At 52.7% G+C, this 24,838-nt stretch overlaps 1 protein-coding gene and 1 pseudogene across 2 annotated transcripts in view; both read left to right on the plus strand.

The window, feature by feature from the left end:
* Positions 1-17,417, plus strand: part of RAB44 (RAB44, member RAS oncogene family) — a 36,157-nt gene extending 18,740 nt beyond the window's left edge. The window contains exons 5-14 of one of the 2 annotated variants that reach the window (XM_010389695.2): positions 1,263-1,409; positions 2,016-2,106; positions 2,479-2,574; positions 4,094-4,281; positions 4,893-6,451; positions 9,726-9,807; positions 11,790-11,904; positions 12,915-13,016; positions 14,872-14,948; positions 16,248-17,417. In XM_010389695.2, coding sequence (XP_010387997.2) covers positions 1,263-1,409; positions 2,016-2,106; positions 2,479-2,574; positions 4,094-4,281; positions 4,893-6,451; positions 9,726-9,807; positions 11,790-11,904; positions 12,915-13,016; positions 14,872-14,948; positions 16,248-16,338 — 2,548 coding nt within the window. In that variant the 3' untranslated portion in view covers positions 16,339-17,417. Of the gene's footprint in view, positions 1-1,262; positions 1,410-2,015; positions 2,107-2,478; positions 2,575-4,093; positions 4,282-4,892; positions 6,452-9,725; positions 9,808-11,789; positions 11,905-12,914; positions 13,017-14,581; positions 14,700-14,871; positions 14,949-16,247 lie in introns of those variants that run through there. The other variant, XM_030928533.1, reaches the window with a different exon arrangement.
* Positions 17,418-18,468: 1,051 nt separating this feature from the next.
* Positions 18,469-22,133, plus strand: LOC104682941 (annotated as a pseudogene).
* The last annotated feature ends 2,705 nt before the right edge of the window (positions 22,134-24,838 follow it).

The following is a 24,838-nucleotide window of genomic DNA, read 5'->3' on the forward strand; positions in this document are numbered from 1 at the left end:
CTCAGGGAGGATTCCTGGAGTTCGGGGTGATTTCAGGCATTTTGTGCCCCGGGTTGAACAGGTTTGGAGACAGAAGTGCATTTCCTCCCATCCATCTGAGGCTCTGGGTATAAGGAGTTGCCTTTGCTTAGGGAAGGGGAGCCCTGGCCTGGCTCACGCCTGTAATCCCAGCACTTTGGGAGGCCAAGGCGGGTGAATCACCTGAGGTCAGGAGTTCCAACCAGCCTGGCCAACATGATGAAACCCCGTCTCTACTAAAAATACAAAAATTAGCCGGGCATGGTGGCACATGCCTGTAATCCCAGCTACTCGGGAGGCTGAGGCAGGAGAATCACAGCAGGAGAATCGCTTGAACCTGGGACGCAGAGGTTGCAGTGAGCCGAGATCGTGCCACTGCACTCCAGCCTGGGCAACAGAGCAAGTCTCTGTCTCAAAAAAAGAAAAAAGAGAGAGAGAGAGAAAGAAAGGGAGCCCTGCCTGCAAACACCCCTCTCTAGGACCCCCAGGGTCTGTTAGAACCAGTGGGGGCATCACCCTCACCCACTGGCCCAGGTTTGCTCACCGCCCCCGTGGGGTTCTGTGAGGACGAGATTCCTCACGCTTGGCTCCTGGAGGGTGGGGCCAGGTGCTGTGAGGCAGTCAGGGTGGGACTTAGGGTGTAGACTGGCAGGGCAAGGGGGTGGGGAGCCTTTTATTCACTTGGCAGCTTGGCCTAGGCTCAGCCCTCTGGCATCCGTCCTCATGACTTAATTAAATCCATGTGAAAGCAGCCTTTATCGGGTGCCAACCGTGTAGCAGGCCCTGAGCTGGTGCTTTCATCAGGCGTCTCTCATTCCTCAATGACCTTGCTTGGCAGGTATCAGCCCCCACCCCATTTTACAAATGAGCCCAGAGAGGGCTTGGGACGTGCTGAAGGTCACACAGCCTCAGAGAGAGAGAAAAGAGGGCAGATGGAAGCCCTGGGCCATCAGGATCCCAAATCCTCCCATCCCACTATTACAGTATCATAGAGAGACAAAGTGTGGCAGGGGTTCAAGAAGGGAGAGGGCACACCTGGGAACGATTCCTGGGGGAGGTGGCGTTTGAGTTGCATCTTGTAGGGTGTCAATAGATTTGGCCCAGGTGCCAAAGTCTCTTGGAGTGCTGTCGTGAAAACTGAGGAGTGGGGCTCCCCCGTGAAAACTGAGGAGTGGGGCTCCCCTTGCTTCTCCATCCCACCTCGTGTCTGACCCTCCCATCTCTGGCTGTCCTCCCCTCCGCAGGCAGACAGAAATCTGGCAGCTGTGGGGGCAGCTGCGGCAGGAGGAGCCCCAGCTGGCAGGCAACCTGGCAGGCTTTCTGGCCAAGATGACCAGCCGCCTGCAGGAGGCCCAGGCAGACAAGGAGGCCTTGGAGCTGACCCTGAGGAAGTGAGTGGGGGGCCCGGCTGGGTGTCTGACTTGAAGTAGGTGCTCTTCACATTCCAGTGGAATCTGATTGAATTTCCCAGCTCCTTCTACAGTCAGGCCTGTGAGTTGGATAGGGCAGAGCTGCGCTGGAGGAAGAGGTGGCTCAGGGGACCTGGTGGGGAGGACAGAGTTAGTAATGGCAGGAGTGGGAATGGCAGGGTGTGTCTTGGTACAGGACCTGCTGTAACGCCCAACTCCAGGGGCCTGCTCCCGTAGATTGCAATGCATGTGGTGACCCTGGAGTTGGGTTATAGGGGCAGGAGGATGGTGAAAGAGGGAGGTGGGACTGAGTGATGGGGTGATGAGGACAATGAGACCCTGGCCAGGGGAACTGGTGATGGTTACAAGGGTCGGCATGGTAGGATTAGCAGGACCAATGTCAAAGTCATATGAGTCAGCGGGTTGTTATTGGGATGGCTGTTCTCAGAGTGACAGAGGTCAGTGACTGCTGGCAGAGTGAGGAAAGCAATAGGATGGATTCCAAACCCAAGCCCAGACTGCCCCCGCCAGCAGCAGGCTCCCAGAGGCGCTAATGGGCTGCCTGGCCCCAACTCCTCCTCCTCCCAGGTGTGACTCTGACCACCACCGCGAGGTCCAGCAGCTCTATGAGGAGATGGAGCAGCAGATCCGCCAGGAGAAGCAGCAGCTGCAGGCTGAGGTGGGCTCCTGCCGGCAGCCTGCCTCCTTCCCACTGCCTGGGACACCTCTGCTGGCTAAGGATTGGGGCCTGTGACTGACCAGGGTGGGGCGCAAGAGGCTGCTGGAGTAAATCCTCTCCCCTGAGCAGCTTGTGTTCCCCAGAGAGATGGGGTGGGGAATATCGAACCTGGGCCCCCTTCCCATCTCTGCCAAGTCTCCTTGTTGCCACAATCTAGGCTGGAACTGGGGGAGTTGTCCCTGAGAACCCTCCCTGCTGGGACATCCTGGCCCAGGCACCCCAGGTGGTGGAGGTGGAGTGTGAGAAGGGCTGGCCTGCCCGGCTGGCTCTTAAGAGTCTGCAGGGTGAGGGCTGAATCTACCTACTCCACAGAGCGACTCTCGGGGCCTGGCCCTCACCTCCCAGATGCAGGACGTCCTAGAAGCCAAGGAGCGCGAGGTGCAGCGACTAGCTGAGGGCCAGAGGGAGGTGAGTGACGGGGTTTCCCAGAAACCCACTTCCGAACAGGTTTTTAATATCTATGAGCCTCAGTTTCCTATCAGAGACATGGAAATCAGAACTCCTGCCTTAGTAGGTACTGTGATGATTAGAGGTACTACATGGGAGGGCCTAAGACAGTGCCTGGTACATAGTAGTTTATGAATCAGTTGTTCCATCTCTGAAACTGACCTAGCTTCCTGCTTAGGGTCAGGTTACCTGCTGCCCTGACACTGCAGGTCTTATAGCCTGTAGTCACTTACAGGTGGCACTGTGGTTGTGGTTGAGTGTTCGGGTCTGAGACCCTGCCCCACTGTCTCTTCCTTCCTCAACTTGGAGACCTCTGACCTTGGTAAAATTGTCCTCTGCTGTAACCAGGACAACAAGCATCCCTTCAGCCTGGGACAAGATTCCCCGAGCCTTCCTCACCATGGCCTGGGCTGGGCCTGTTACCAGGTTGATTTCCCAGGTGCCTCTGCAGCTGCTTCTTGGAAATTGAGGCAGGCCCCTCCTGCCAAGAGAAGAGATAGGGCTTTACACCTGGGGCCGTTTTGTCCTGTCCCCTGTGAACGTGAAGCCTCTTCCCTCCAAACATTCATTCCGTCACCCCACAACTACTTACTATGTGCCAGACACTGTTCCAGGTTCTGAGGATCATGACAGACACAAACTTCTGCCCACAGAGTTACCATCTAGTCAGGGAGACAGGTGACATACATAATATAGGAGATGGTGATCAGTGCTAAGGAGAATAAAGTAAAACAGGGAAGGGGGATAGAAGAGTTGGGGAAGTTGAAATTGTAGTCAAGTAAGTTGAGAAGGGAGCCAAGGAAGGCCTGGCTGAGATGATGACATTGGAGCGAAGACCTGAAGAAGTGTGATATGCTGGGGAAGGGCATCCAGGCAGAGGGAACAGCAGGTGCGAAGGCCCTGAGCGGGCATGCGCTGTGGAAGTTCACGGAACAGTAAGCAGAGCTGTGGACTGGAACAGACTGAGAGGGAACAGCCATAGGAAAGGAGATGAGGGTCATGAGGGGAGGTGAGGAGGCTGCAGGGAGACTGTTCAGGGCCCCGGAGGCCATTGCAAGAGCTTGCCTTTCCCTGCACCTGGCCAGGCAGTGTTCCCTCCCTCAGCCATGTGATTTGCTGTTGGATCAGGAGCCCCCTGTAGACCAGATGGTCTCAGGAGCCAGCAGCCATTGCAGGGCTCTGAGTAGAGGAGGGTGGGATCTGGTTTAGGTGTGGGGCCTCTGTGGCACTGCTGGTTTTTATTTCTCACATAGTCTCCCTGCCCTCCCTGCCTCAGGATTTCCAATGCCCCTCCTGGACAGGAGCTAATGGAGCTAGTTAGGCCAAGGAGGGATAACCACCCACTCCTACTCTGATTTAAGCTGGGTCTCCAGGAGCCTGGACAGGGGGTGGGAGTCTGTGTCTCACAATGGCCTTGGGAGGTTTTTTGTTGCCCTGGAGGGCATCTGGGCTTCTCTCAGCCTCACCCTCCACCCTGCAGCTGGAGGCCCAGCTCTCCCACCTCAGGAGCACACATCAGGAGGCTGCCTCAGAGAACCAGCAGCTGCAGGAGGCCAAGCGTGACCTGGCTGGGCGGCTGGAGGAGGTGCAGGGGCAGCTGCAGGTGACCAGGGAGCGCCTGGACGCCGCCAGGGGCCGGGTGTCCTGGCAGGTGGAGGAGAAACGGAGGCAAGTGGCTGCTATCCCTGGACTGAGGTGGACTCTAGGGGCCTCCTGGAACCAGTGGGGAACTCTGAGTTCTCTAAGGATCTAGCTAGCACACCGTGCACACACAGCTTCCTTCCTTAAACCCCACCCTCTGCCAAGCTGGAACTATCACGCCCATTTCTGAGATGAGGAAACTGGGGCACAAAAAAGGGAAACACCTGTGCCCAAGACCACATAGCTAGAATTAAAACATGCACATGTGTGGGTGTACATGTACACACACACACACACACACACACACACACACACACACACACACAAAGGCTTAGTGCAGTGCAAGATCCCTAGTAGGCACTCACTCTACTTGTTATAGCTCAGAGGAGTGGGATGGGCCAGAATGATCAAGGAAGGCTTCCTGGAGGAGGTGAGGCTTCATGTGGGTCTTCAGGATGGATGAGATTGGATGAGGAGGAGGAGTGGGGAGTACACGCCAGGTGAGGATTACCTGAGCAAGGACTGGGAGGAGGCCTGGCCATGGGGAGAGCAAGCGATGGTGAGGGCTGCAGGTAGGATGCGTGTGACACCACCTACCTGCCCCTCCCCTGATCGTTGCTTCCCTGCTTCCTTTCCAGTGTTCCTGGAGTGGGTGAGAAGACCCCAGACCCTCAGGCTGTCTCCCCTGAGGCGGCCCCCCTGCCTGGGCTATTTGGGGACAATGATGACTGGGACCAGCTCCTGAGCAACTTTGGCAGCCCTCCACATGGAGCCCTGCAGCTCTGCTGGAGCCCGCCCCCGACCCCAAGAGCCGCCTCAGGCCCCCAGACACCCCGTGTGGTCAGGCAGATCTCCATCTCAGAGCCACAGGCTTTACTATTTGGTCAGGAGCCATCTTCAGATCCAGATGGGGCTCGAAGGACCCCCCCTGGGGTGCCTTTCAGCGCCAAGGACAGTAAAGGAGTGGACCCAGATGAGCAGGACATTAGTGCACAGCAGCCTGTCGAACCGCACGACCTGGACCCCAACCAGGAGCCGGGGTCCACCCCCGAGGGCCGCCTCCTCTGGGGTCTCTCAGGAAGCCTGGTGGCACCTGCATTCAAAGTGCTCATTCCTTTGGAGGATGGGCCCCCTCCCCCTCCCCAGGCCCCAGCTGGGTCCAGCAAACAGATCCAGGCCTCAGACCCAGATGACAAGGACCCTGGATCTTGGGCTTCTCCCAGCGGGGCTCAGCCTGGGGCTGGAGCAGGACCCCGGGAACCCACACAAACCCCTCCCACCATGACTGAGCCGGAAACCCAGCCCAGACCCTCGCCCACAACTGCCTTCACAGGAGTGGGCCCAGCCAAGCCACCCAGGCAGAGAGATACCCTCCAGCAGAACCTGCATGCCACTGGCTCTGAGCCAAGACCGGGGGCCCAGAGGGCCAGAGCCCTCACCCTGGGGCCAACTGAGCCCTTCCAGGGCCTGGAGTTTGTGGGTCCGCTGCCCACAGAGAGGTTGGAGCAGGGCCATGCAGGCCCAGTGGTGCAGGAGGGCCTTCCTGAGGGGCTAAGAGAAGCTCATGGCCGGGTCCTTGGGCTGGGTGAGCTGCCTGCCCTCCCCCACCAGGGGCTACAAGAGGAACCCAAGTCTGAGGAAGGAAAACAAGAGGGCCGAGGTGAACAGGACCTCAGTTCAGAGCAGTCAGTTGAGGCTCACGGCCTGGAAACTGCGCGTTCGCAACTCCCCCAGCAAGATTCTCTGCTTGTTTCTCCCCCATCTGCCACACCACAGGCTCAGGCGGAAGCAGAAGCCCCCGCTCCTGGAAAACCGGCACCTCCAAGGGGCTCTCCTCCTGGAGGGGCTCAGCCTGGGGCTGGAGCAGGACCCAAGGAACCCACGCGAACCCCTCCCACCATGGCTGAGCAGGAAGCCCAACCCAGGCCATCCCTCATGACTGCTCACGCAGAAGAGCAAGGCCCCCCTCACTCCGGGGAACCAAGGGCAGAGAGCAGGCTTGAAGATCCAGGAACGGACCCCAGGGAGGCTGGGCTGACCCCATCCGCGGGAGACCCCATGGCTGGATGGGGACCCCAGGCCAACCCTGATTACCTCTTCCATGTCATCTTTCTGGGAGACTCCAACGTGGGCAAAACATCCTTCCTGCACCTGCTGCACCAGAATTCCTTTGCCACCGGATTGACAGCTACCGTGGGTAAGGGCACCAAGGAGGGCGGCAGGGAGGAGGGGAGATGCAGGGGCCAGGGCCAACGAGTGGCAGCAGGCCCAGACCAAGCCACCCCTGAGGAAGCTGCAGGTTCTGCCCTGGCCACGGGCCCTGCATAGCCATTGTTTTATGTGGGCATAACCTTTACTATTTCACTAATCGTCTCTAATTACAGGTAATTTGCTTTTTCTGCATTGATCTGATTAGCTTATAATGTGCCACATCAACAAAGCACCCTGCAATTTAGGTGCCTGCGAGAGTTGATGGTGAAAACAAGCAAGGTTTCACTCATGTGGCCCGTGGGCAGGCCAGAGCAGGGTCTGTGCTGGTTGGATTTGCTCATGACTAGCTCCAGGCTGGGCGGCGATGGTCTGGCAGGAAGTCATCTTGGGCAAGCTGGATATTTTACACAGAATGTATTTGTAGAGTGTGGTAAATTAGGAACCCAGGTGCCTGAATTCAAATTTTAGCCCTGCCACTTGCTGGGGTCTGAATTTGGACAAATGATTTAACCCTTTCGAACCCCCAAATCCTCATCTGCATAATGGGACAACAGTAGTGCTGCCTTCCTAGAGCGGTTGAGGATTAGCTGAGTTGATATGTCAAGATCTTAGAATAATAACGGACATGTAGTGAGTACTCAATAAGTATTAGTTATTATGATTGTTATGATTATTATAAGTAAATATTTGATCATGTCTAACTCAGTGGCTCCTGCAAGAAATGGCTGAAAGCAGAGAGCCTTCCCTCCCTAAAAGTATCAGCATATGCGGCCACTGAACCCTGTACAAAGCTACAGAAAAGCAAACCCGAGGGAATGGAGGGGAGACCCACCCAGGGACAAAGACGTCACGCCACGCCTGTCTTTGTATTAGACCAGGGCACATACCGACTGAGGATCAGTGCCAGACCAGTCAGTAAATGACAGCTCCCCACAAGAGAGGCCTGGGGCAGGTTCTCAAACTTTTCTTGCCCAGGAAGCCTCACCTGGGAGCCAGTTAAAAATGCAATTCCCTCAGGAAGAGGAAACCTATAGCAGGCTGGCCTGATGTGGAGTGGGGTCACAGGTTCTACAACGCTACCATTATTTTATTTATTTATTTATTGAAATAGAGTCTCGCCCTGTCACCCAGGCTCAAGTGCAGTGGCACAATTTCTGCTCACTGTAACCTCTGCTTCCTGGGTTCAAATGATTCTCCTGCCTCAGCCTCCCAAGTAACTGAGACTACAGGTGTGTGTCACTTCACCTAGCTTATTTTTGTACTTTTAGTAGAGATGAAGTTCACCATGTTGGCCAGGCTGGTGACCTCAGGTGATCCACCCGCCTCAGCCTCCCAAAGTGCTGGGATTACAGGCATGAGCCACCATGCCTGGCCAAGGCTACCATTATTAGTCACCTAAGCTACCGTTTACTGACCACCTCCCATGCACCAGGCATCTTCCATACATGTCTTATTCCTTACAACAGCCTTCCTTAGAATGGAGCCTCCCCCTTTATTATGTGGTGAGAAGTTCCCACAAAATTCAATCAAGAAAAACACAAGCTGCATAATTGTGAACTAACCAACCAACCAACCAACCAACCAACCAACCAACCAACCAGGCAAGCCGGCATGCACTGCTAGCCGGCTGGGAGTACCCGATATCCAAGTACTTGGTCCAGATCTGTCCCAATCCCAGCTACGGTTTGCTGCCCCCTGGTGGCTATCATCTATTCCGGTTTAAATACCACAGGAAATGATCCTGCCTTCATGGGTCAATTATTTCCCTACCTGGTGTCACCTTCCCTCCATTCTTGCCCCACCCCACTACCTCACAACATAAGATCTCTACCCTGCCTGTATTTGAGGACAGGACCAGATAGAGAATTACAGCCAACGGAGTTATATTTGAATGTACATTTACCATATCTATCCCCATTTTACAGATGAGGAAAGCAGAGAATTGAAGACCTGGTTAAGTTTCTTGCCCTAGCTGGGCCCCCAAAGTTAAGGCCACCTACCTTAAAGGCCCTCCCTCCACACCAGAAGTTTTATCCTCTTTTCTGCGTCTGTTCACTTAAAACAGCATTTTCTTTCTTTTTTTTTTTTTGAGACGCTCTGTCGCCCAGGCTGGAGTGCAGTGGTGTGATCTCCGCTCACTGTAAGCTCCGCCTCCTGGGTTCCTGCCATTCTCCTGCCTCGGCCCCCCAAGTAGCTGGGACTACAGGCGCCCACCACCACGCCCGGCTAATTTTTTTTTTTTTTTTTTTTTTGAGGCGGAGTCTTGCTCTGTCACCCAGACTGGAGTGCAGTGGCCAGATCTCAGCTCACTGCAAGCTCCGCCTCCCGGGTTTACGCCATTCTCCTGCCTCAGCCTCCCGAGTAGCTGGGACTACAGGCGCCCGCCACCTCGCCCGGCTAGTTTTTGTATTTTTAGTAGAGACGGGGTTTCACCATGTTAGCCAGGATGGTCTCGATCTCCTGACCTCGTGATCCGCCCATCTCGGCCTCCCAAAGTGCTGGGATTACAGGCTTGAGCCACCGCACCTGGCCTTATTTATTTATTTATTTATTTATTTATTTATTTATTTATTTATTTTTTGAGACGGAGTTTCACTCTTGTTGCCCAGGCTGGAGTGCAGTGCGCGATCTTGGCTCACTGTAACCTCCGCCTCTCGGGTTCAAGTGATTCTCCTGCCTCAGCCTCCCGAGTAGCTAGGATTACAGGCATGCACCACCACGCCTGGCTAATTAAAACAGCATTTTAATCCTCCAGCCACTCTGCAGTGTAGGTCTTTCTAATTTGCCACTTTGCAGACAAGGAAAGAGAGGCTCACAGAAGTGAAATGACTTGCCTGAGGTCCTGTAACCAGTGTAACAGTGGCCTGAAGCCAGCATTCCTTATGCCCCTCTGGGCTGCTTGTCTTCCCTGCTGTCTCGTTGAGAGGGGAAGGTGCGTGCAATAATTAGGGAATGGAACAAGGAGTACTGTAAAAATAAAATAACGAAACTTGGATTTTGGGTGGCCGAAGGAATGAACATCGTAGACAAGGTGCCTTGTGTTGGCACAAACTGCCAGTGTGGCAGGGAGGTCTGGGAAGGCTTCCTGGAGAAAGTGGGTCCTCGAGGACAGATGGAATGCAGAGCCGAAGGGAAGCCCAGCAGCCAAGGGCTCTATCGCACTGCAGCTGGTACAGGGAACAGGTGTATACTGGGGTAGGCCTTGGCTAGGAGTCCTGGATGGTAACTTAGTAGGCTTCACCCCTCTTTATGTGTCCTAGGAGTAGATTTTCGGGTCAAAACTTTGCTGGTGGACAACAAGTGCTTTGTGCTGCAGCTCTGGGACACGGCTGGCCAAGAGAGGTAACAGGCAATGTGTATCAGTGGTGTCAGGAACCTAGGCTGAGTGTGGGGTGTAGAGGGACACACAGCAGCCCCAATAACATGGGCGGGAGGCAACTGCCCCCCGAGGATTCAGGAGGTCAGGGAAGGAGAGATGAGTCAAGCCCAAGGCAGGGGAGAGAGGGCAGCAGAGCCAGAGGTCCCTCAGCCTGGCAGGGCATATATTAGGGCTGTCCCAACATGGTCATTAGTGGACAATCACCCAATCACCTGTCCTTCTGAAAATGCTGGTCTTCTGCTTTCAACCTAGGCAGTAGTGATCAAAACTTTTTTTTCTTTTCTTTTTGAGATGGAGTCTCGCTCTATTGCTCAGGCTGGAGTGCAGAGGCGCGATCTGGGCTCACCACAACCTCCACCTCCTGGGTTCAAGCAATTCTCCTGCTTTCAGCCTCCTGAGTAGCTGGGACTACAGGTGCCCGCTACCACGTCTGGCTAATTTTTGTGTTTTTAGTAGAGATGGGGTTTCATCATATTGGCCAGGCTGGTCTCGAACTCCTGATCTCGTGATCTGCCTGCCTCGGCTTCCCGCAGTGCTGGGATTCCAGGCATGAGCCACCGCACCGGGCAGTAATCAAAACTTAAAAGGCATATCTTATTTGATTCTGCAGTTCCACATCTAGAAATTCGTTCTATAGGGCCGGGCGCGGTGGCTCAAGCCTGTAATCCCAGCACTTTGGGAGGCCGAGACGGGCGGATCACGAGGTCAGGAGATCGAGACCATCCTGGCTAACACCGTGAAACCCCGTCTCTACTAAAAAAAATACAAAAAACTAGCCGGGCGAGGTGGCGGGCGCCTGTAGTCCCAGCTACTCAGGAGGCTGAGGCAGGAGAATGGCGTAAACCCGGGAGGCGGAGCTTGCAGTGAGCTGAGATCCGGCCACTGCACTCCAGCCTGGGTGACAGAGCAAGACTCCGTCTCAAAAAAAAAAAAAAAAAAAAAAAGAAATTCGTTCTATAGACAGACTCATATATGACTATAATAACAAAGGGACCAGGACCATTCATAGTATTATCACTTGTGTTATTAAACATAGGAAACAACCTAAATGTCCATCAATAGGGGACCAGTTAAATAAAGTAGGGTCAGTCCACCCAATATAACACTGTAAAGCCACACAAAGACTGAGGACTGTCTTTATGTACTAATAGGGATTTTTTTTTTCTTTTTTCTTTTTTTTTTTTGAGACAGAGTCTTGCTCTGTCACCCAAGCTGGAGTGTGGTGGCGTGATCTCAGCTCGCTGCAACCTCTGCCTCCAGGGCTTAAGTGATTCTTGTGCCTCAGCCTCCTGAGGAGCTGGGACTACAGGCACGCGCCACCACATCCAGCTAATTTTTATATTTTTAGTAGACACGGGGTTTCACCATGTTGGCCAGGCTGATGTGGAACTTCTGACCACAAATGATCCTCCTGCCTCAGCCTCCCAAAGTGCTGGGATTACAGGTGTGAGCTGGGAATGTACCCAGCCCAATAGGGAAATTTCTCCAAGACATCCTGTTAACTGGAAAAAACCAAAATGTAGAACACTGAATATTAATGAGTATGATGAATGTTTTACACTGTATTTGTATAAAATAGAGACGGAAAGATGTATGTGTATGGGTGTATATATGTGTGTGTATATATATGTATATACATAAAATACCTCTGGAAAAATATTTAAGAAACTGATAACCCTGGTTGCCTCTGGGGAGGGGGACTAGGTGGCTCCAGGATGGGGCAGAAGGAAGGAGACTTTTCACTGAGTTCTCCTTGAGACCTTTTGAAATTTGGGCCATGAGAACTGTTACCTCGTCAACAATAACTACACCGTACGAAGGAAAGCATACGGACATGCTCTGTGGGAAGCAATTAGAAGTAGGATAAGTTACTTCTCCCACTTTGCAGAGGCCAGGACCTGGGGTCCGGATGCCTGGTGTGGCCTCATGCAAACTCTCTGGGCAGGTACCACAGCATGACACGGCAGCTGCTCCGCAAGGCTGATGGGGTAGTGCTCATGTATGACATCACTTCCCAGGAGAGCTTTGGCCACGTGCGCTACTGGCTAGACTGTCTCCAGGTGAGCAGATGGCTGTTGGGGTTGGCCCCAGTCCCTCCAGTCAAGTGGGACCTTATATCCTGCCACTCCCTCTTTTCTCCCAGGATTACAAATGACATGACAGACATATGGGTGACACCACCCACTGAGGGCATGTGGTTGGATGAGCTGGGAATGCAGTAGTACAAAGAAACCACAACTACATAGTATAGCCTTGAAACCCAACTACTTCCTTTATCCTGTGAACATTCTCTTCCTACATATGGCAGCTCTGTTTATAATGTCTTCTTCTTACACTTGAGGCTAATGTAGTTCTAGTGCCATTCCACGTGATAATTCCTCTGTTCACACATCTCTAGTTTTTCCCCTGCATACTTCCTCAAAGCATATATATTGAAATTCTGCAGTGTGTACTAGCACAGCAGAGGGGTGTGAAGTTAGCCATGTTGTCTTCTCTCTGGAAGTTTCTAGTTTAGCAAAAGAAGCAGGATAAGGTAATGTGTGAAGAGGGGAGCTGAGCACTGGGGTCTGACAGGACCTAGATTTGAATCCCACCCACCCCAACTCTGTGACTTTGGACAAGTGAATTGAGCTCTCTGAACTTCAATTTCCTGACTTCTCTCATAGGGGAGCTGTGAGGATTAACTGATATAATTGATTTCAGCGTAGCACCTGGTGTATAACAATCACTCATTAATCAGAAACTATTATTATTATTATTCATGAAACAATTGGGAAAATGTATAATCAAGTGCTGGACTGTTCAACACAGGCAGGAAGAGAGGGCATGGGCAGGAACAATCCAGGAAGGCTTCCTGGGGGAGGTGTTCTTAAGGTTGGCCTTGGAAAATAGGTGAGACATTTACCAGCAGAAAGGAAGGATGGGGGAAAGGGTCCAGGTGAGAAGGATATGGAGTGGATGTGGCCTGAGAGTGGGAACATGGGGGACACACTTCAGCTTCTAGGAGGGCAAATGTGCCAGGGGCGTGGCACACAGTGGGTGTGGCTGAGAGAACATGTTCTGTGTGCAGGACGCAGGGTCGGATGGGGTGGTCATCCTTCTCCTGGGAAACAAGATGGACTGTGAGGAAGAAAGGCAAGTGTCCACAGAAGCTGGGCAGCAACTGGCCCGGGTAAGCAGTTGGGCATCAGCCCGTCTCCGTGTGTGGACTGGGCAGACACCTCCCTGGCGGGTAGTGGATAGGCATCACTTGACCTGGGCAGCCGAGAAGAACCCATGGTCAATTTCTGCCCCTGCCCCAACCAAAGACCTGCTCAGAGTGAACAGCAGCCTTACCGCCTCTGCCTCCCACACAGCCCCAGCCTCTGGAGATGTACTTTAAGCCCAAACCCGAGGCTGGAGTGGCAGGGGTGATACTGAACCTCATTGTTGAATTAGCACATTCCCACACCATGTCCCCACCTACATAAGAAATAGTTTCAGAGTAAAAAGATTTTAAAAGCTTTGCTTAAAATTCCCAATCAAATTTTATCTCTGGTCTCTAATTAACGTGCTGCCTTCTAAGTTCTCCTATTTTAAGACTCAAATTCTCCCTTGGGATGATTACATCAAAAGCTCCACTGCCAGACAGTGAATACTATTTATTCATGAATAGCATTTAACCACATTCCAGAAAATCTGGAGAGAATAAAAATAGAGGGAAAAATCACTCCTCGCCCCACCTCTCACGCAACCCCTCTTGGCATTTTCATACCGTATTTTCTTCCTGTTTCTCTTCCCACTTCCCATAAGTCGTGAGGTCATCATTGTGGCTCCTCCCTGAAAGGATTTTTTTTTCTTTTTCTTTTTCTTTTTTTTTGAGCTGGAATCTTGCTCTGTCGCCCAGGCTGGAGTGCAGTGGCATGATCTCGGCTCACTGCAAGCTCCGACTCCCAGGTTCAAGTGATTCTCCCACCTCAGCCTCCTTAGTAGCTGGGACTACAGACGCGTGCCCCCAAGCCCAGCTAATTTTTGTATATTTAGTAGAGACGGGGTTTCGCCATGTTGGCCAGGCTGATCTGGAACTCCTGACCTCAAGTGATCTGCCTGCCTCAGCCTCCCAAAGTGCTGGGATTACAGGCGTGAGCCACTGTGCTCGGCCTTTTTCTTAAAAGTAGTAACTCAACCCTTTGACATAGTAATTTATCCTCTAGCAATTTATCCTAAGGGAAGACTCAGAAGTAATAATCCCTAAAGGAACACCTAATGGATACCCATGTATAACGTACAATCGCACATGTTTATATGAGGGTTTTCAAATATTATTTATAAGAACAAACATTTGGCAGCAATTGGTGGTTAAATTGTGGATGTTCATACGAGAGGTATTTGCCATTAAGAATCCTGTCTTGGAAAAATATTTAAGGGTTTGGGGAAAATGCTTACAATATAATAGAAAATCATATAAGCAGCTGCAAATCTAGATATAGGTTAGGTTGAAACATATGAAATTGCTGATATTTGACTGGGGCATGCCAAAAATAGCAATTTCATCTGGTTTAACCTAACTGTACAGGACATTTAGCCCCCGCCCCATAAAAGGGTTATATAAAACAGAATGGCAATATCTACCCAAACGCTAACAGCAGTGGTTTAGATATTGAGCGTGTACTTTCTTATACTGTATCTCCCAATATTCTCCCAATGAAATATTTTTGAAATTAAAAAACATAACTAACATTTATAAAGTGTCTCCAGAGACCTTTCTCCAAGTTGGGATGCAGGCTTCCCACGCTACTCCGAAGGCTGTGAAATGTCGTTTCAGTGCATTCTTTGACACCTTGGCCAGCCGGGCTGAAGGGACAGTGGGCAGAGGGCTTCAGCCAGGGACGGTGGCCCACGCTGAGACGGGGCTGTCTTGCTCGCCACTGAGGTCGGCTTAGGGATGCATTGGGACTCTGATGGCCAGGACTTTAGTGGCGGGGTATGGCCTGGCCTTGCAGTTGTCTCTCCCAAGGCACATATGCCCCTCCCTGTCTGGCCTGCAGGAACTGGGGGTCTCTTTTGGGGAGTGCAGTGCCGCCTTGGGTCACAACATCCTGGAGCCTGTGGTAAACCTGGCCAGGTAAGTGCTGCCCACCCGCTCCCCGCTGCCGCTTCCGCACCCCACCCCCACCCCCCACCACCCCACCGAATCCTCTGGGACAGCTCCAGCCCCCCCTCTTGACTCCCAGCTGAGACTGAAAGGCCCATTCTGAGGAAATGGGTAGGGGAAGCACCTAGTTAAATACCTTGGCTCACCAGTCTGAGCAGGGAGAGAGAGCCCTGCACTGAGAGTCTCCTGACTCCAGCTCTGCCATTCTCTTTCGCTGAATCACTCCCCACAGGCACTTAGGCTCTCGAGCCTCAGTTTTTTCATTTGCAAAGAGGGCTGAGAAAAGGAGTGTCTTTCTTCTGCTCCCAAACTTCTAGTAGCTTCCATGGATTTAAAACAAAATTCGAATGCTTTGCAATGGCCTGCAGCATCTCTAGTGCCATCTCCCGTACCCCTGCACACACACACATCATTCACTCACACCCACACAGACTCACATTCTCTCACACATACACTCACACTCACACACACACACTCACTAAGTTCCAGTCGCTCAGAGACTCCTTCCCTGATCACCCACCTCCCACCACTATTTTGGATCCCAGCCCCTGTTTGTGTCCTTCATGGCCCTTCTTGACATGACACATATTAATGGTATATGCATTTATCTGTTTTCTTGTTGTCCAGGAAGGCAGGGCCATGTCTGTTCTGTTCAGTCCCTCTCCCCATGTCTGGGACCCAGGTGCTCCAAAAACGAATACAATGAGTGAAGGATGAGGGGAGCTAGATCAGATGGGCACTGTCTGGCATGCAGTAAATACACCATGAAGAAAGGGAGGGGCTTCTTTTGCTTCCCCAGCCCCCAAGCTCTCTCTTGGCACTGAGCCATAGCCCTCTGCCCGGGATGCACCTCCCCCATCCTTTTTGCTGGCAAACCTTGTCCATGGCTCAGTTTTCAGTTCGGTCACCATCTCCTTCCTCCCCAGATCCCTCCAGGACCTGGTGTGAAGTCCCTGTGTGCCTCCCCGTCATTCCTGGGCTGTAGTCACCCCTTTTCCTGTCTGTCTGTCTCACTACTCAAGGGAGGGAATAGTGGCTTCTCTGTCGTAGTCAGAGTCCTGCACAGTGCCTGGCACATAGTAGGCCAGAAAGAGAAGGTCAAAGTCTCAGTGACTCAATTCTTCTGGTCTCATGTGGAATGCAGGGCAGAGGCAGAGCTGGTGTGGGGGTTGCGGGTGCAGCCTCCCAGCCCCCAGCTGCACCCATGGGCCCATCCATGCTGCCCCTAGGAGGTGAGAGAGAAGACTGATGCTCGGCATTGTCACATAGGTCACTCAGGATGCAAGAAGAAGGCCTGAAGGGCTCGCTGGTGGAGGTGACCCCCAAGAGGCAGCCCAAGAAATTCGGTTGTTGCTCCTGACCACTTGTCCTGTCCTGGGTAGGATGGACACCTGCATGGTTTCCTGTCCCTCAGCTCCTGTTCTTTGTTCCTGGACAGCAACGAAACAGAGGACCAGTTTGGAGGTTCAGGAAAACCCTTCTCAAATCAGGACTCGGATCCCAAAGCAGGGCTGCATCACCTCTGCCTTTCAAACTCCAAAGGAGGGCTTTGTTGAGTGAACAAGGCTTGCGGGGCAGGAGTACGGTAAAACTCTCCAAAGAAAGAAAAAGTCCAGAAAAACAACTTAAGGAAAATACACCAAAATAGTGGCCACACATCTGTGGGTGATAAAATTATAGCGAGAATGTGTGTGGGGGGGGTGTTACTTTCGATTTTACACATATTTGTATTTTCAGATTTTCAACAATAACGATATTCATTACATAATCAGAAAAAAAGAGATGAGGAGGAGGACAGAAACTTTCCAAGGAGCTCCCTTGGGTGCTGCTGGCTCCTAACTGGTGTAACCTGTTAATCACCTTGCTCAGTGTTAGAGCGGTCTCTCTGTACTCTGCCTGGCAGGGTGCTGTTGGCCTGGTCTCCCTCGCTATTTCTATTTGCAAGCATGGGCTTTCTTCGGTTCCTGGGAAGAGTAATGATCCGAAGGCCTCTGATATGCCCTGATGCCCTCCTGTCTTGCAGAGCCCCGACCTCACTCCCTTTCCCCATGATACGAAACACACCTCACAGGGGTCACATATGAGGGTCCCATCCCCTGCTCCAATGCCACGGTGTCCCCAAGCACAGGGCTTTGGCCTGAGCTGTCAGTCTCTGGATATATTTGAGGGGCAGCTAGGGTGTGGCTGGGGGTCCAAACAGCTGGGGAGCCTAGATTCAGAATCATTCACACACTCTTCTTTGTAGCTTTTGCAGAAGTTTCCAGAATTCCATAATATTCACCTTCTGAATGGCGGCTGCACCTTATTGGCCAGGGCTGGGGTTTCCGGTGCCCTCGGAGAGCTTGCTTTAGAGTCTTAGAGAGACTGCCATGGTCTGTGTTTGTATGTCTGTCACATCTTACCATCATTACAAATTGAATATACAACATGTGCCAGGCACTGAGTTTGTTTGATTGTTTTTTGAGACGGGGTCTCTCTCTGTTGCCGAGGCTGGAGCGCATTGGCGTGATCACTGCTCTCTGCAGCCTCAACTGTCTGGGCTCAAGCGATTCCCCTACCTCAGCCTCCCAAGTAGCTGGGACCACAGGCACGTGCCACCACACCTTGCTAATTTTTTAGTTATTTGCAAAGACAAGGTCTTGCTATGTTGCTTAGGCTGGTCTCAAATTCCTGGGCTCAAGTGATCCTCCCAATGTGCTGGGATGACAGGCGTGAGCCACTGCCCCTAGCCTGAGTTTGGTATTTTGTAATCCTTCAGGTACTGGGGAATTTCCTGGCTGAATCAATGGAAACCCCATAGAGGGACAAGCAAAGACAGTTCAAGGAACAGAGTTAGAGAGAGAATGAAGGAGAAAGAGGGAGCAACAGAGGGCTGTTGAATCACATAGTCTTAGACCCTGGCCCCAAACCCTCTTCTCAGTTCTGAAAGGAACGTCTCAGCAGCAGTGAGCCTTCTATCACTAGAGGCACACAAGCAGAAGCCAGGTAATACTTGGCAAAAGGTGAGGTAGAGAAGATCCCAGCATCTGAATCCGCCAAAGTTGGATTAGATTCCCTTAACGGACCCCATTCAACCTCCAGACTCCATGTGGATGATTCCCATGGTCCAGCTGATTCTTTTTTTCTTTTTTCTTTTTTTTTTTTGAGACAGAGTCTCACACTGTCGCCAGGCTGGAGTACAGTGGTGCAATCTTGGCTCTCTGCAACCTCCGCCTCCTGGGTTCACGCCCTTCTTCTGCCTCAGCCTCCCAAGTAGCTGTGACTACAGGTGCCCGCCACCGCACCCAGCAAATTTTTTGTGTTTTTAGTAGAGACAGGGTTTTGCCATGTTGGCCAGGATGGTCTCGATCTCCTGACCTCATGATCTGCACACCTCAGCCTCCCAAAGTGCTGGAATTACAGGCGTGAGCCACCGTGCCCGGCCCTCTAGCTGATTCTTTTACTGGGTGCTTCGCTGATCCTTTTTTACCCCAATGTCTTCTCCCATCTCAGGTCCCCTCCTGCAGCCCACAAACCTGCACCTGAACTGAGCAGTTTCTAGACTGTGGTGTGCTCAGAGAGAGAGAGAGAGGGGTGTGGGCTGGAGTGAGTGATGCTGGCCCTGGGTGAGGATGGGAGACAGGTCCTGTAGTTGCTAATGGCTCTTTCTCTGGGGCCCAGGGACGTGGCAGGCACCAACATCTTGGGCCAGAGAGTTAACGAGGCAGATAGGCAGGGTGCGATTCCTGGGAGAGACAGTAGAGCAGACATAGCCCCTGTTGTTTGGGGGCCTGGTACAGGAGTGGCCCCCAGACCTCCTTGTTTCATCTCAGCTCTGCTCTGGCCTCAGGCAACTCAGATTCCCAGGAGGTGGAGTTCTGGGAGAAACTCCACACTGCCCAGAACCCTGTTTTGGCTTTCTTGGGCCGGATCCACCTGCTGGGCAGGGCACAACTGTGCAAGGACCACCAGCCTTTCCTACTGTCAAAGGGCTCACAAGGCAGAGAACAGGACCCAGAAACCTCAGAGTAGCACAAAGCAGGCAACAACAGCAGCAGGAGAAACTTGAGGCAGACTTCAGAGTGAACTTCCAGGCAAATGGTGAGTTCTTGGGGCATGTCAGCCAAGGGGGCTCTGGCTTAGGCTTAGCCAGAGTCTGATTAAGAAAAGGAGGGTGGGACTGGGCTGATGGGACTCAGGCTGCTGAGTGAGAAGGGAGGGCAAGGGGAGAGAATGAAGGCTGGGCAGGAGCTTTAAGAGAAGAGGGCTTTTTGGAACTGAGGGGGAGCAGGGGCAGAATGACATCCCTCCTTTACCCAGTGCCTACCGCATGCCAGGCACTGTTCTGAGCACTTAGCTCTTGTTACTTCATCTAGCCCTCACACCATCAGGCATATTCCCCAATCTTACAGAAGAGGAGAGTACTGCACAGGGAGGCTGAGTAACTTCTCCATAGTCACGTAGCAAGTAAGTGCTGGAAACGGTGTTAAACCCAAACGCCAATACCCACATACTTAGCCCTGAAGTTATGCAACTGCTTACAGGAAGATGCGGATGCTTTGGGGAAGCAGAGGCCAGGTCCCTGAAGCCTCGTATTGCTCCCTGCCAATTCCTCTCCAGTAATAGTCCATGTCATTGGTGGGTGTGGACCAGGAAAAAGTGACAAAAAGGCAGTGACAAATGCCAGGAAAGTGGCTGGAGGACAGCCTTCATCCAGGACAAGTCCTTCATTTCCCCTCCTCCTGCAGTCCCGGGAGCCGGTGGGACCTGGGAGGGTGGTCGACATCAGAATTCACAGAGGCCCCCTCTCCAGTCTTTCCTCAGTTGCCCTCAGGCACGTTGCTGCCCTGGGGCGCCAGAGATCAAGCTAAGTCCCCCAGGCTGGGGCTCTGCAGTAGGGACTCAGAGACTCCTTCAAACCTGGCTTTGAGCCTGCAGGAGAAGGGTGTCTCCAGTCCCCACCCCAGTGTGGGAGAAAAGGGGAGGGCAACTCCAATGAGGACTCCTCTGCTTGCTCCTCTTGTTTGCTGCTGGATTCCCGGAACCTGGTCCAGAGCAAATGCTCAGGAAATATGTACTGAGTTAGCAGGCAAGCCTCTCTCCAGCTAGAGCTCCTGGGCCCTGGCCTGGCCTGCAGGGCGGCCAGTGGTGACGTCAGCCATTGGGCTGACTCGAGTATGTCTACATCCCATCTTCTAGCCAGAGTCCTCCCAGTCGGGGGCTCCCCCTGCCCTTGACATGTGGGACACAGTGCGGGTGAGGAGAAAGGTCTGACCGCTGGGCGCAGACTCCCCCATCCTGCCAGGGGCCTGCACAGCATAACCTAGAGGGCAGTGATTCCCAAGCTGATCTGCCCTTCAAATTATTTGGGATCTTTCAAAAATGCCAAAGCCCAGACCAACTATGTCATGTCTCTGGGGGTGGGACCCAGGCTTCTGTATTTGTGAAACTCCCCAAGGTCCCAATGTGCAGAGACGCTTGGGAACCACCTTCTCAAAGGCCTTTCAGATCCACTTTCCCATTTGAACCTCAGATTAAACCTGCTTGTTTCACAGGGCAGGGTTTTGTCAAAAAATAGATACGTGTGTGTGTATGTATGCACATATATATTTATCAGATTATGAAAGCAATGTGTACTCCCTGCAGAAATTTTAGAAGTAAATTTTAAAGAAGAAAATGAAAATTACCCTAGTCTTATCACTTATGACAGTTACTATCGACATCTGTTTCATTTCTTTTATTTCCTTGCTTTCTTACAGCTGAGGAAACTGAGGTAGAGAAACATTAAGTAACTCTCCCAGGGGCCAGGTGGAGAGGCTTAGGCCTGTAATCCCAGCACTTTAGGAGGCCGAGGCATGAGACTCACTTGAGCCCAGGTGGTGGAGTTTGCCGTGAGTCAAGATCTCGCTCCAGCCTGGGTGATAGAGTAAGACTCTGTTTCTAAATAAATAAATAAATAACTCCCAGGGTACTGGAGCTAGCAAGTAGCAGAGGCAGGATTTGAACCCAGGGCACCGATGGAGTCCATCCCCTGGGGTTGTCATGAGGTCTGCTGGGGCTAATGTGTGCCAAGGACCAGGCATGTATCTGGGCCCACTACATGTAGGTGTCTTTGACAAAAGGAGGCTCAGCAGGAACGGGGAAGGCGGCCTTTGGGGCTGACTGGTTTCTGCTTTGTCCTTGTGTGTCTGAAACAGGAGAATGGAGCCCAATGCCACATTCGACACGCAGCTCACGGCCACACCTGAGTGAGTGCTCTGACTCATCTTTGCCGGGGTCTGTGGCCTTGTCCTGCTGGTGGGGCTGTAGGCTAATGGGCTCATGCTGCTGGTGGTGGGCTGGGGCCCGGGCGCCCCCCACCCGCTCCGCACCCTGACCCGCAACCTCATGATGAACATCACGCTATCTGACCTGCTCTTCGTGGCCTGCATGGTGCCTGTGCTGCTGCTAAGCTTCCTGCAGCACGACTGGTGGCTGGGCCCTGCCATCTGCACCATTAGCCAGGCCATCAACACAGCCACCATGTTCTGCACCTTCTATAGCATGGTGGCCATGGCTCTCCTGCATCACGTGGCTGTGGCCCTGCCTGACCTGGACTTCCCAGCCGTCTGGGGTAGCTGCCTGCTGCTCTGTGGGGCCATGTGGGCCCTGGGCCTTACAGCATCCCTGCCCAACTGGCTGTTCCAGAGGGTGGCAGTGGAGGAGGAGACAGTAGGGGCTCCCGAGACCTAGGCCTGCCTCTTGCTCCTGAACCCTGCTGGGACCTCCTGCTACTTCAGCCTGCTGGGAGCCCTGGCCTTCCTGCCATGCATGCTGGGGCTGGGCTGCTCTTTCAGCCACGTGGGCTGGCTCCTGTGGACACGGCCCCGAGGTCCCATGGGAGAGAGCATCCAGGAGCATCAAGAGAACACAGCCATGGGCCACCTGCCTGCCACACCGGCTGCTTTTGTGGCCTCCAGCCTCTGCACCATCCTGGCCTACTCCAATTGCGCTGTCAGCCCTATCCTCTGCTTCTACCTCTCCCGCCCCTTCTGGGCAGGACTCAGGGACCTCTTCTGTAGGCCGATGATGGCCAGGCATCCCAGAGATGTGGGAGTGGCAGCCACAGTGATGGTGACTGTCCAGCCTGGCCATGACAGGGCCCCAGGAGGCCTATGGGGCCTGGCAGGGGTCTAAGAGTATAGGCTGATGGATGGGCTGAGACTCAAGGGAGATGGGAAGACCCTTAGGGACCTGATAGCCCACCCCCTCTATTTTACCAGTGGAGAGACTGAGACCCAGAGGGCAGAGGGCCCAACCAAGGGCACAAGGCAACTAAATGGCTCAGTGAGAGCTCACATCTCTAGGTAACCAGGTGGATCCTCCCACTCCACCTTCAGGCTCAGATACCTGTAGGCTCCACTGCTCTCTAATTGTGTGATCTTGAGCCTCTGTGTCTCAGTGTTCTCATCTGGAAAATGGGATGATGATAGTACGTACCTTCTTCACAGGGTTGTTATGAAGATGAATTTGCTAAACACATGTAAAGTGCTTAGAAAGATGCTTAGTAAGTGCATATGTGTGCTGGTCATTGCTACTATTACTATTTTATTTGTATTAATTCAGGGGCATTTGAGGTGAGTGGACAAGAGGAAGGCAGAGAAGTGGGTGGAGAATGATCTGGGGAGTAACAGCCTACGGTCCTTAATCCTGAAGGCCAGGAGATTAAGTAGGGGGAGCAGAGGACCAGCCACAGCCTGGGCGGTGAGCTCAGAGGCAGGACAGCCTTTCTTCTCTCTGCCCACCACTCCAGCTCTGTTCCACACACCCCTCAGTCCAATAGGGGGACAAAAATCCAGTCAACCATGCAGCCATGCATCTGGGACTGTGAATGGCTGAAGCCCTCCTTTCTTCCCTGTGGCTTCTCTTCCTGAAGCACCTGGGGCAGGGATCCCTTTCAGAGCCCTTTTCTTCTCTCCAGAGCCCAATTTGAGGTCACCATCTTTCCCACCCTCGGTGCCCTCCCTCTGGCCTGCTCAGGGCAGGCCTCAGTCTTCTGTGTTAGCCTGGAAACCTGGGAGATTGTCTCTACTGAAATTCCCAAGACAGCACGTTCTGCTTGGTGACGGTGTTACCAGCGAAACACACACACACACACACACACACACACACACACACACACACTGACTCTGTGATACAAAGCTTGAGAAACGTTGGGTTGGACCAGATCAAACTGGTCCCTTTGCTGTAGGACTTAACAGAGCCTTGAATACCCAAAAGGCCACTGAGACTCTAGAGAGGGAAGCACAGCAGGCAGGTTCCCAAGCTCCACGCCAGGGAGCCAGTGTTCTGTGGACCACACCTTGGGAAAGAATCCACGAGATGCTACGGTGTCGGGCACAGCAAAGATGCTCTTGGCGTCCCGTCCCGCCCCCAGCAGTGACTCTGCGCCTCAGTCCCTCTGCCAGGCAAGCACCCTCTCCTGACACTTTCCCATGGCCCCTGTGGTGAGGTGACATAGCTGCTGGTTATGGGAACTTCCCTCCTTCCAAGCTGTGACCCCACCCTGTTCCCACTCAAAGCGTATCAGAATCTAAGTCACAGGGACATGTAATTATAGGGACAACCGTGAATCAGCACCCATTTACTATAAAATCATAAGAAGTAAACAAGTCCCAAACTTTGGTATAATTAGTTCCAAATTTCTTGTGATGTTCAGGGTGGGAATGGCTGCCTGGAGGGCTAATCTGGGAACAGACTTGCCCAGAGAAGGGAGAAATCCCCTTTTGCTATGATCCCTGATCCCTCATGGCCACAGGGATTTACATGTGAAGAGGAACAAGAGGAAAACAGTGTCTCTTGGGCACCTAAAATGCAGTGGGTCTTGGGTGCATGTCACGTAGTCACGTGCAACCTTATGTACTCGTCACTCTGGCCACGTGATGACCCTACAAGGGCGGGGATGGTAGTGATGACCCCAACACACAGGGGATGCCAGACTCCTCATGGCACAGTGACTCTGGTGCCCACAGATTACCCAGCCCCTGATGGCTTGGCATCAGTACGCCATGGTTGTAGGATTTCCTTGCTCACTGCCCGAGAGCAGGGCACCCCTGAGGGTGCAATTCTGTGTGTGCATCTCCAGCGTGGTCTCCAGTGCCTGAGTGGGGCCTGGCACTCATGTTTGGTAAATACTTGTTGAGAGATGAGTGAATGAGTGATCAAATGCAATAAAGCAATCCATTTATTTTAGAGGAAATTCTGATGATGTTACTCACTTCTCTCACCTCCTCAATGGCTTCCCGTTTCACTCAGTAAATGCCAAAGGCCTCATCATGGCCTACACAGCCCACTCATTCTGGCTTCTTCACCTCTCCAACCCCATCTCTAGCACTTTCCCTTCCTGCACTCACCTCCAGCCACACCGGCCTCGCTCTCCTGCAAACGCACCAAGGATGCTCCTACCACAGGGCCTTTGCACCTGCTGGTCCCTCTACTTAGAGCCCCTTTCCCCCAGATATCAGCGTGGCTCCCTGTCTCACTTCCTGGGGGTTCACCTCAACCATGACCTCCTCTGAGAGGCCCTTCCAACCACCTCATGGAACACATCACCCTCCTTCTCCATCATGTGTCTTTAGAACTCTTGCCACCACCTGAAATGATGTTACTAGCCTATTTGTTGATGTGTTTGCTGTGTCTCTCCCATACTGTCTGTGTGTGTGTTGTAAGCTCTGTGCGGGGACAGGGCCTGTGCTTTGTTCATGGCTGCATCCTCAATGCCTAGCACAGAGCGTGGCACGTGGCCTTTGCTTGTAAATCCTACTGAACCAAACAATTGAAGGAAGCCACAGAGGAGAACATGGACCCTGTCAAACAGCAACGTCAGTGCTATTTTTCAGAGA

Source organism: Rhinopithecus roxellana, chromosome 4 (genome assembly GCF_007565055.1).
Source record: "Rhinopithecus roxellana isolate Shanxi Qingling chromosome 4, ASM756505v1, whole genome shotgun sequence".
NCBI classification, from domain to species: Eukaryota; Metazoa; Chordata; class Mammalia; order Primates; family Cercopithecidae; genus Rhinopithecus; species Rhinopithecus roxellana.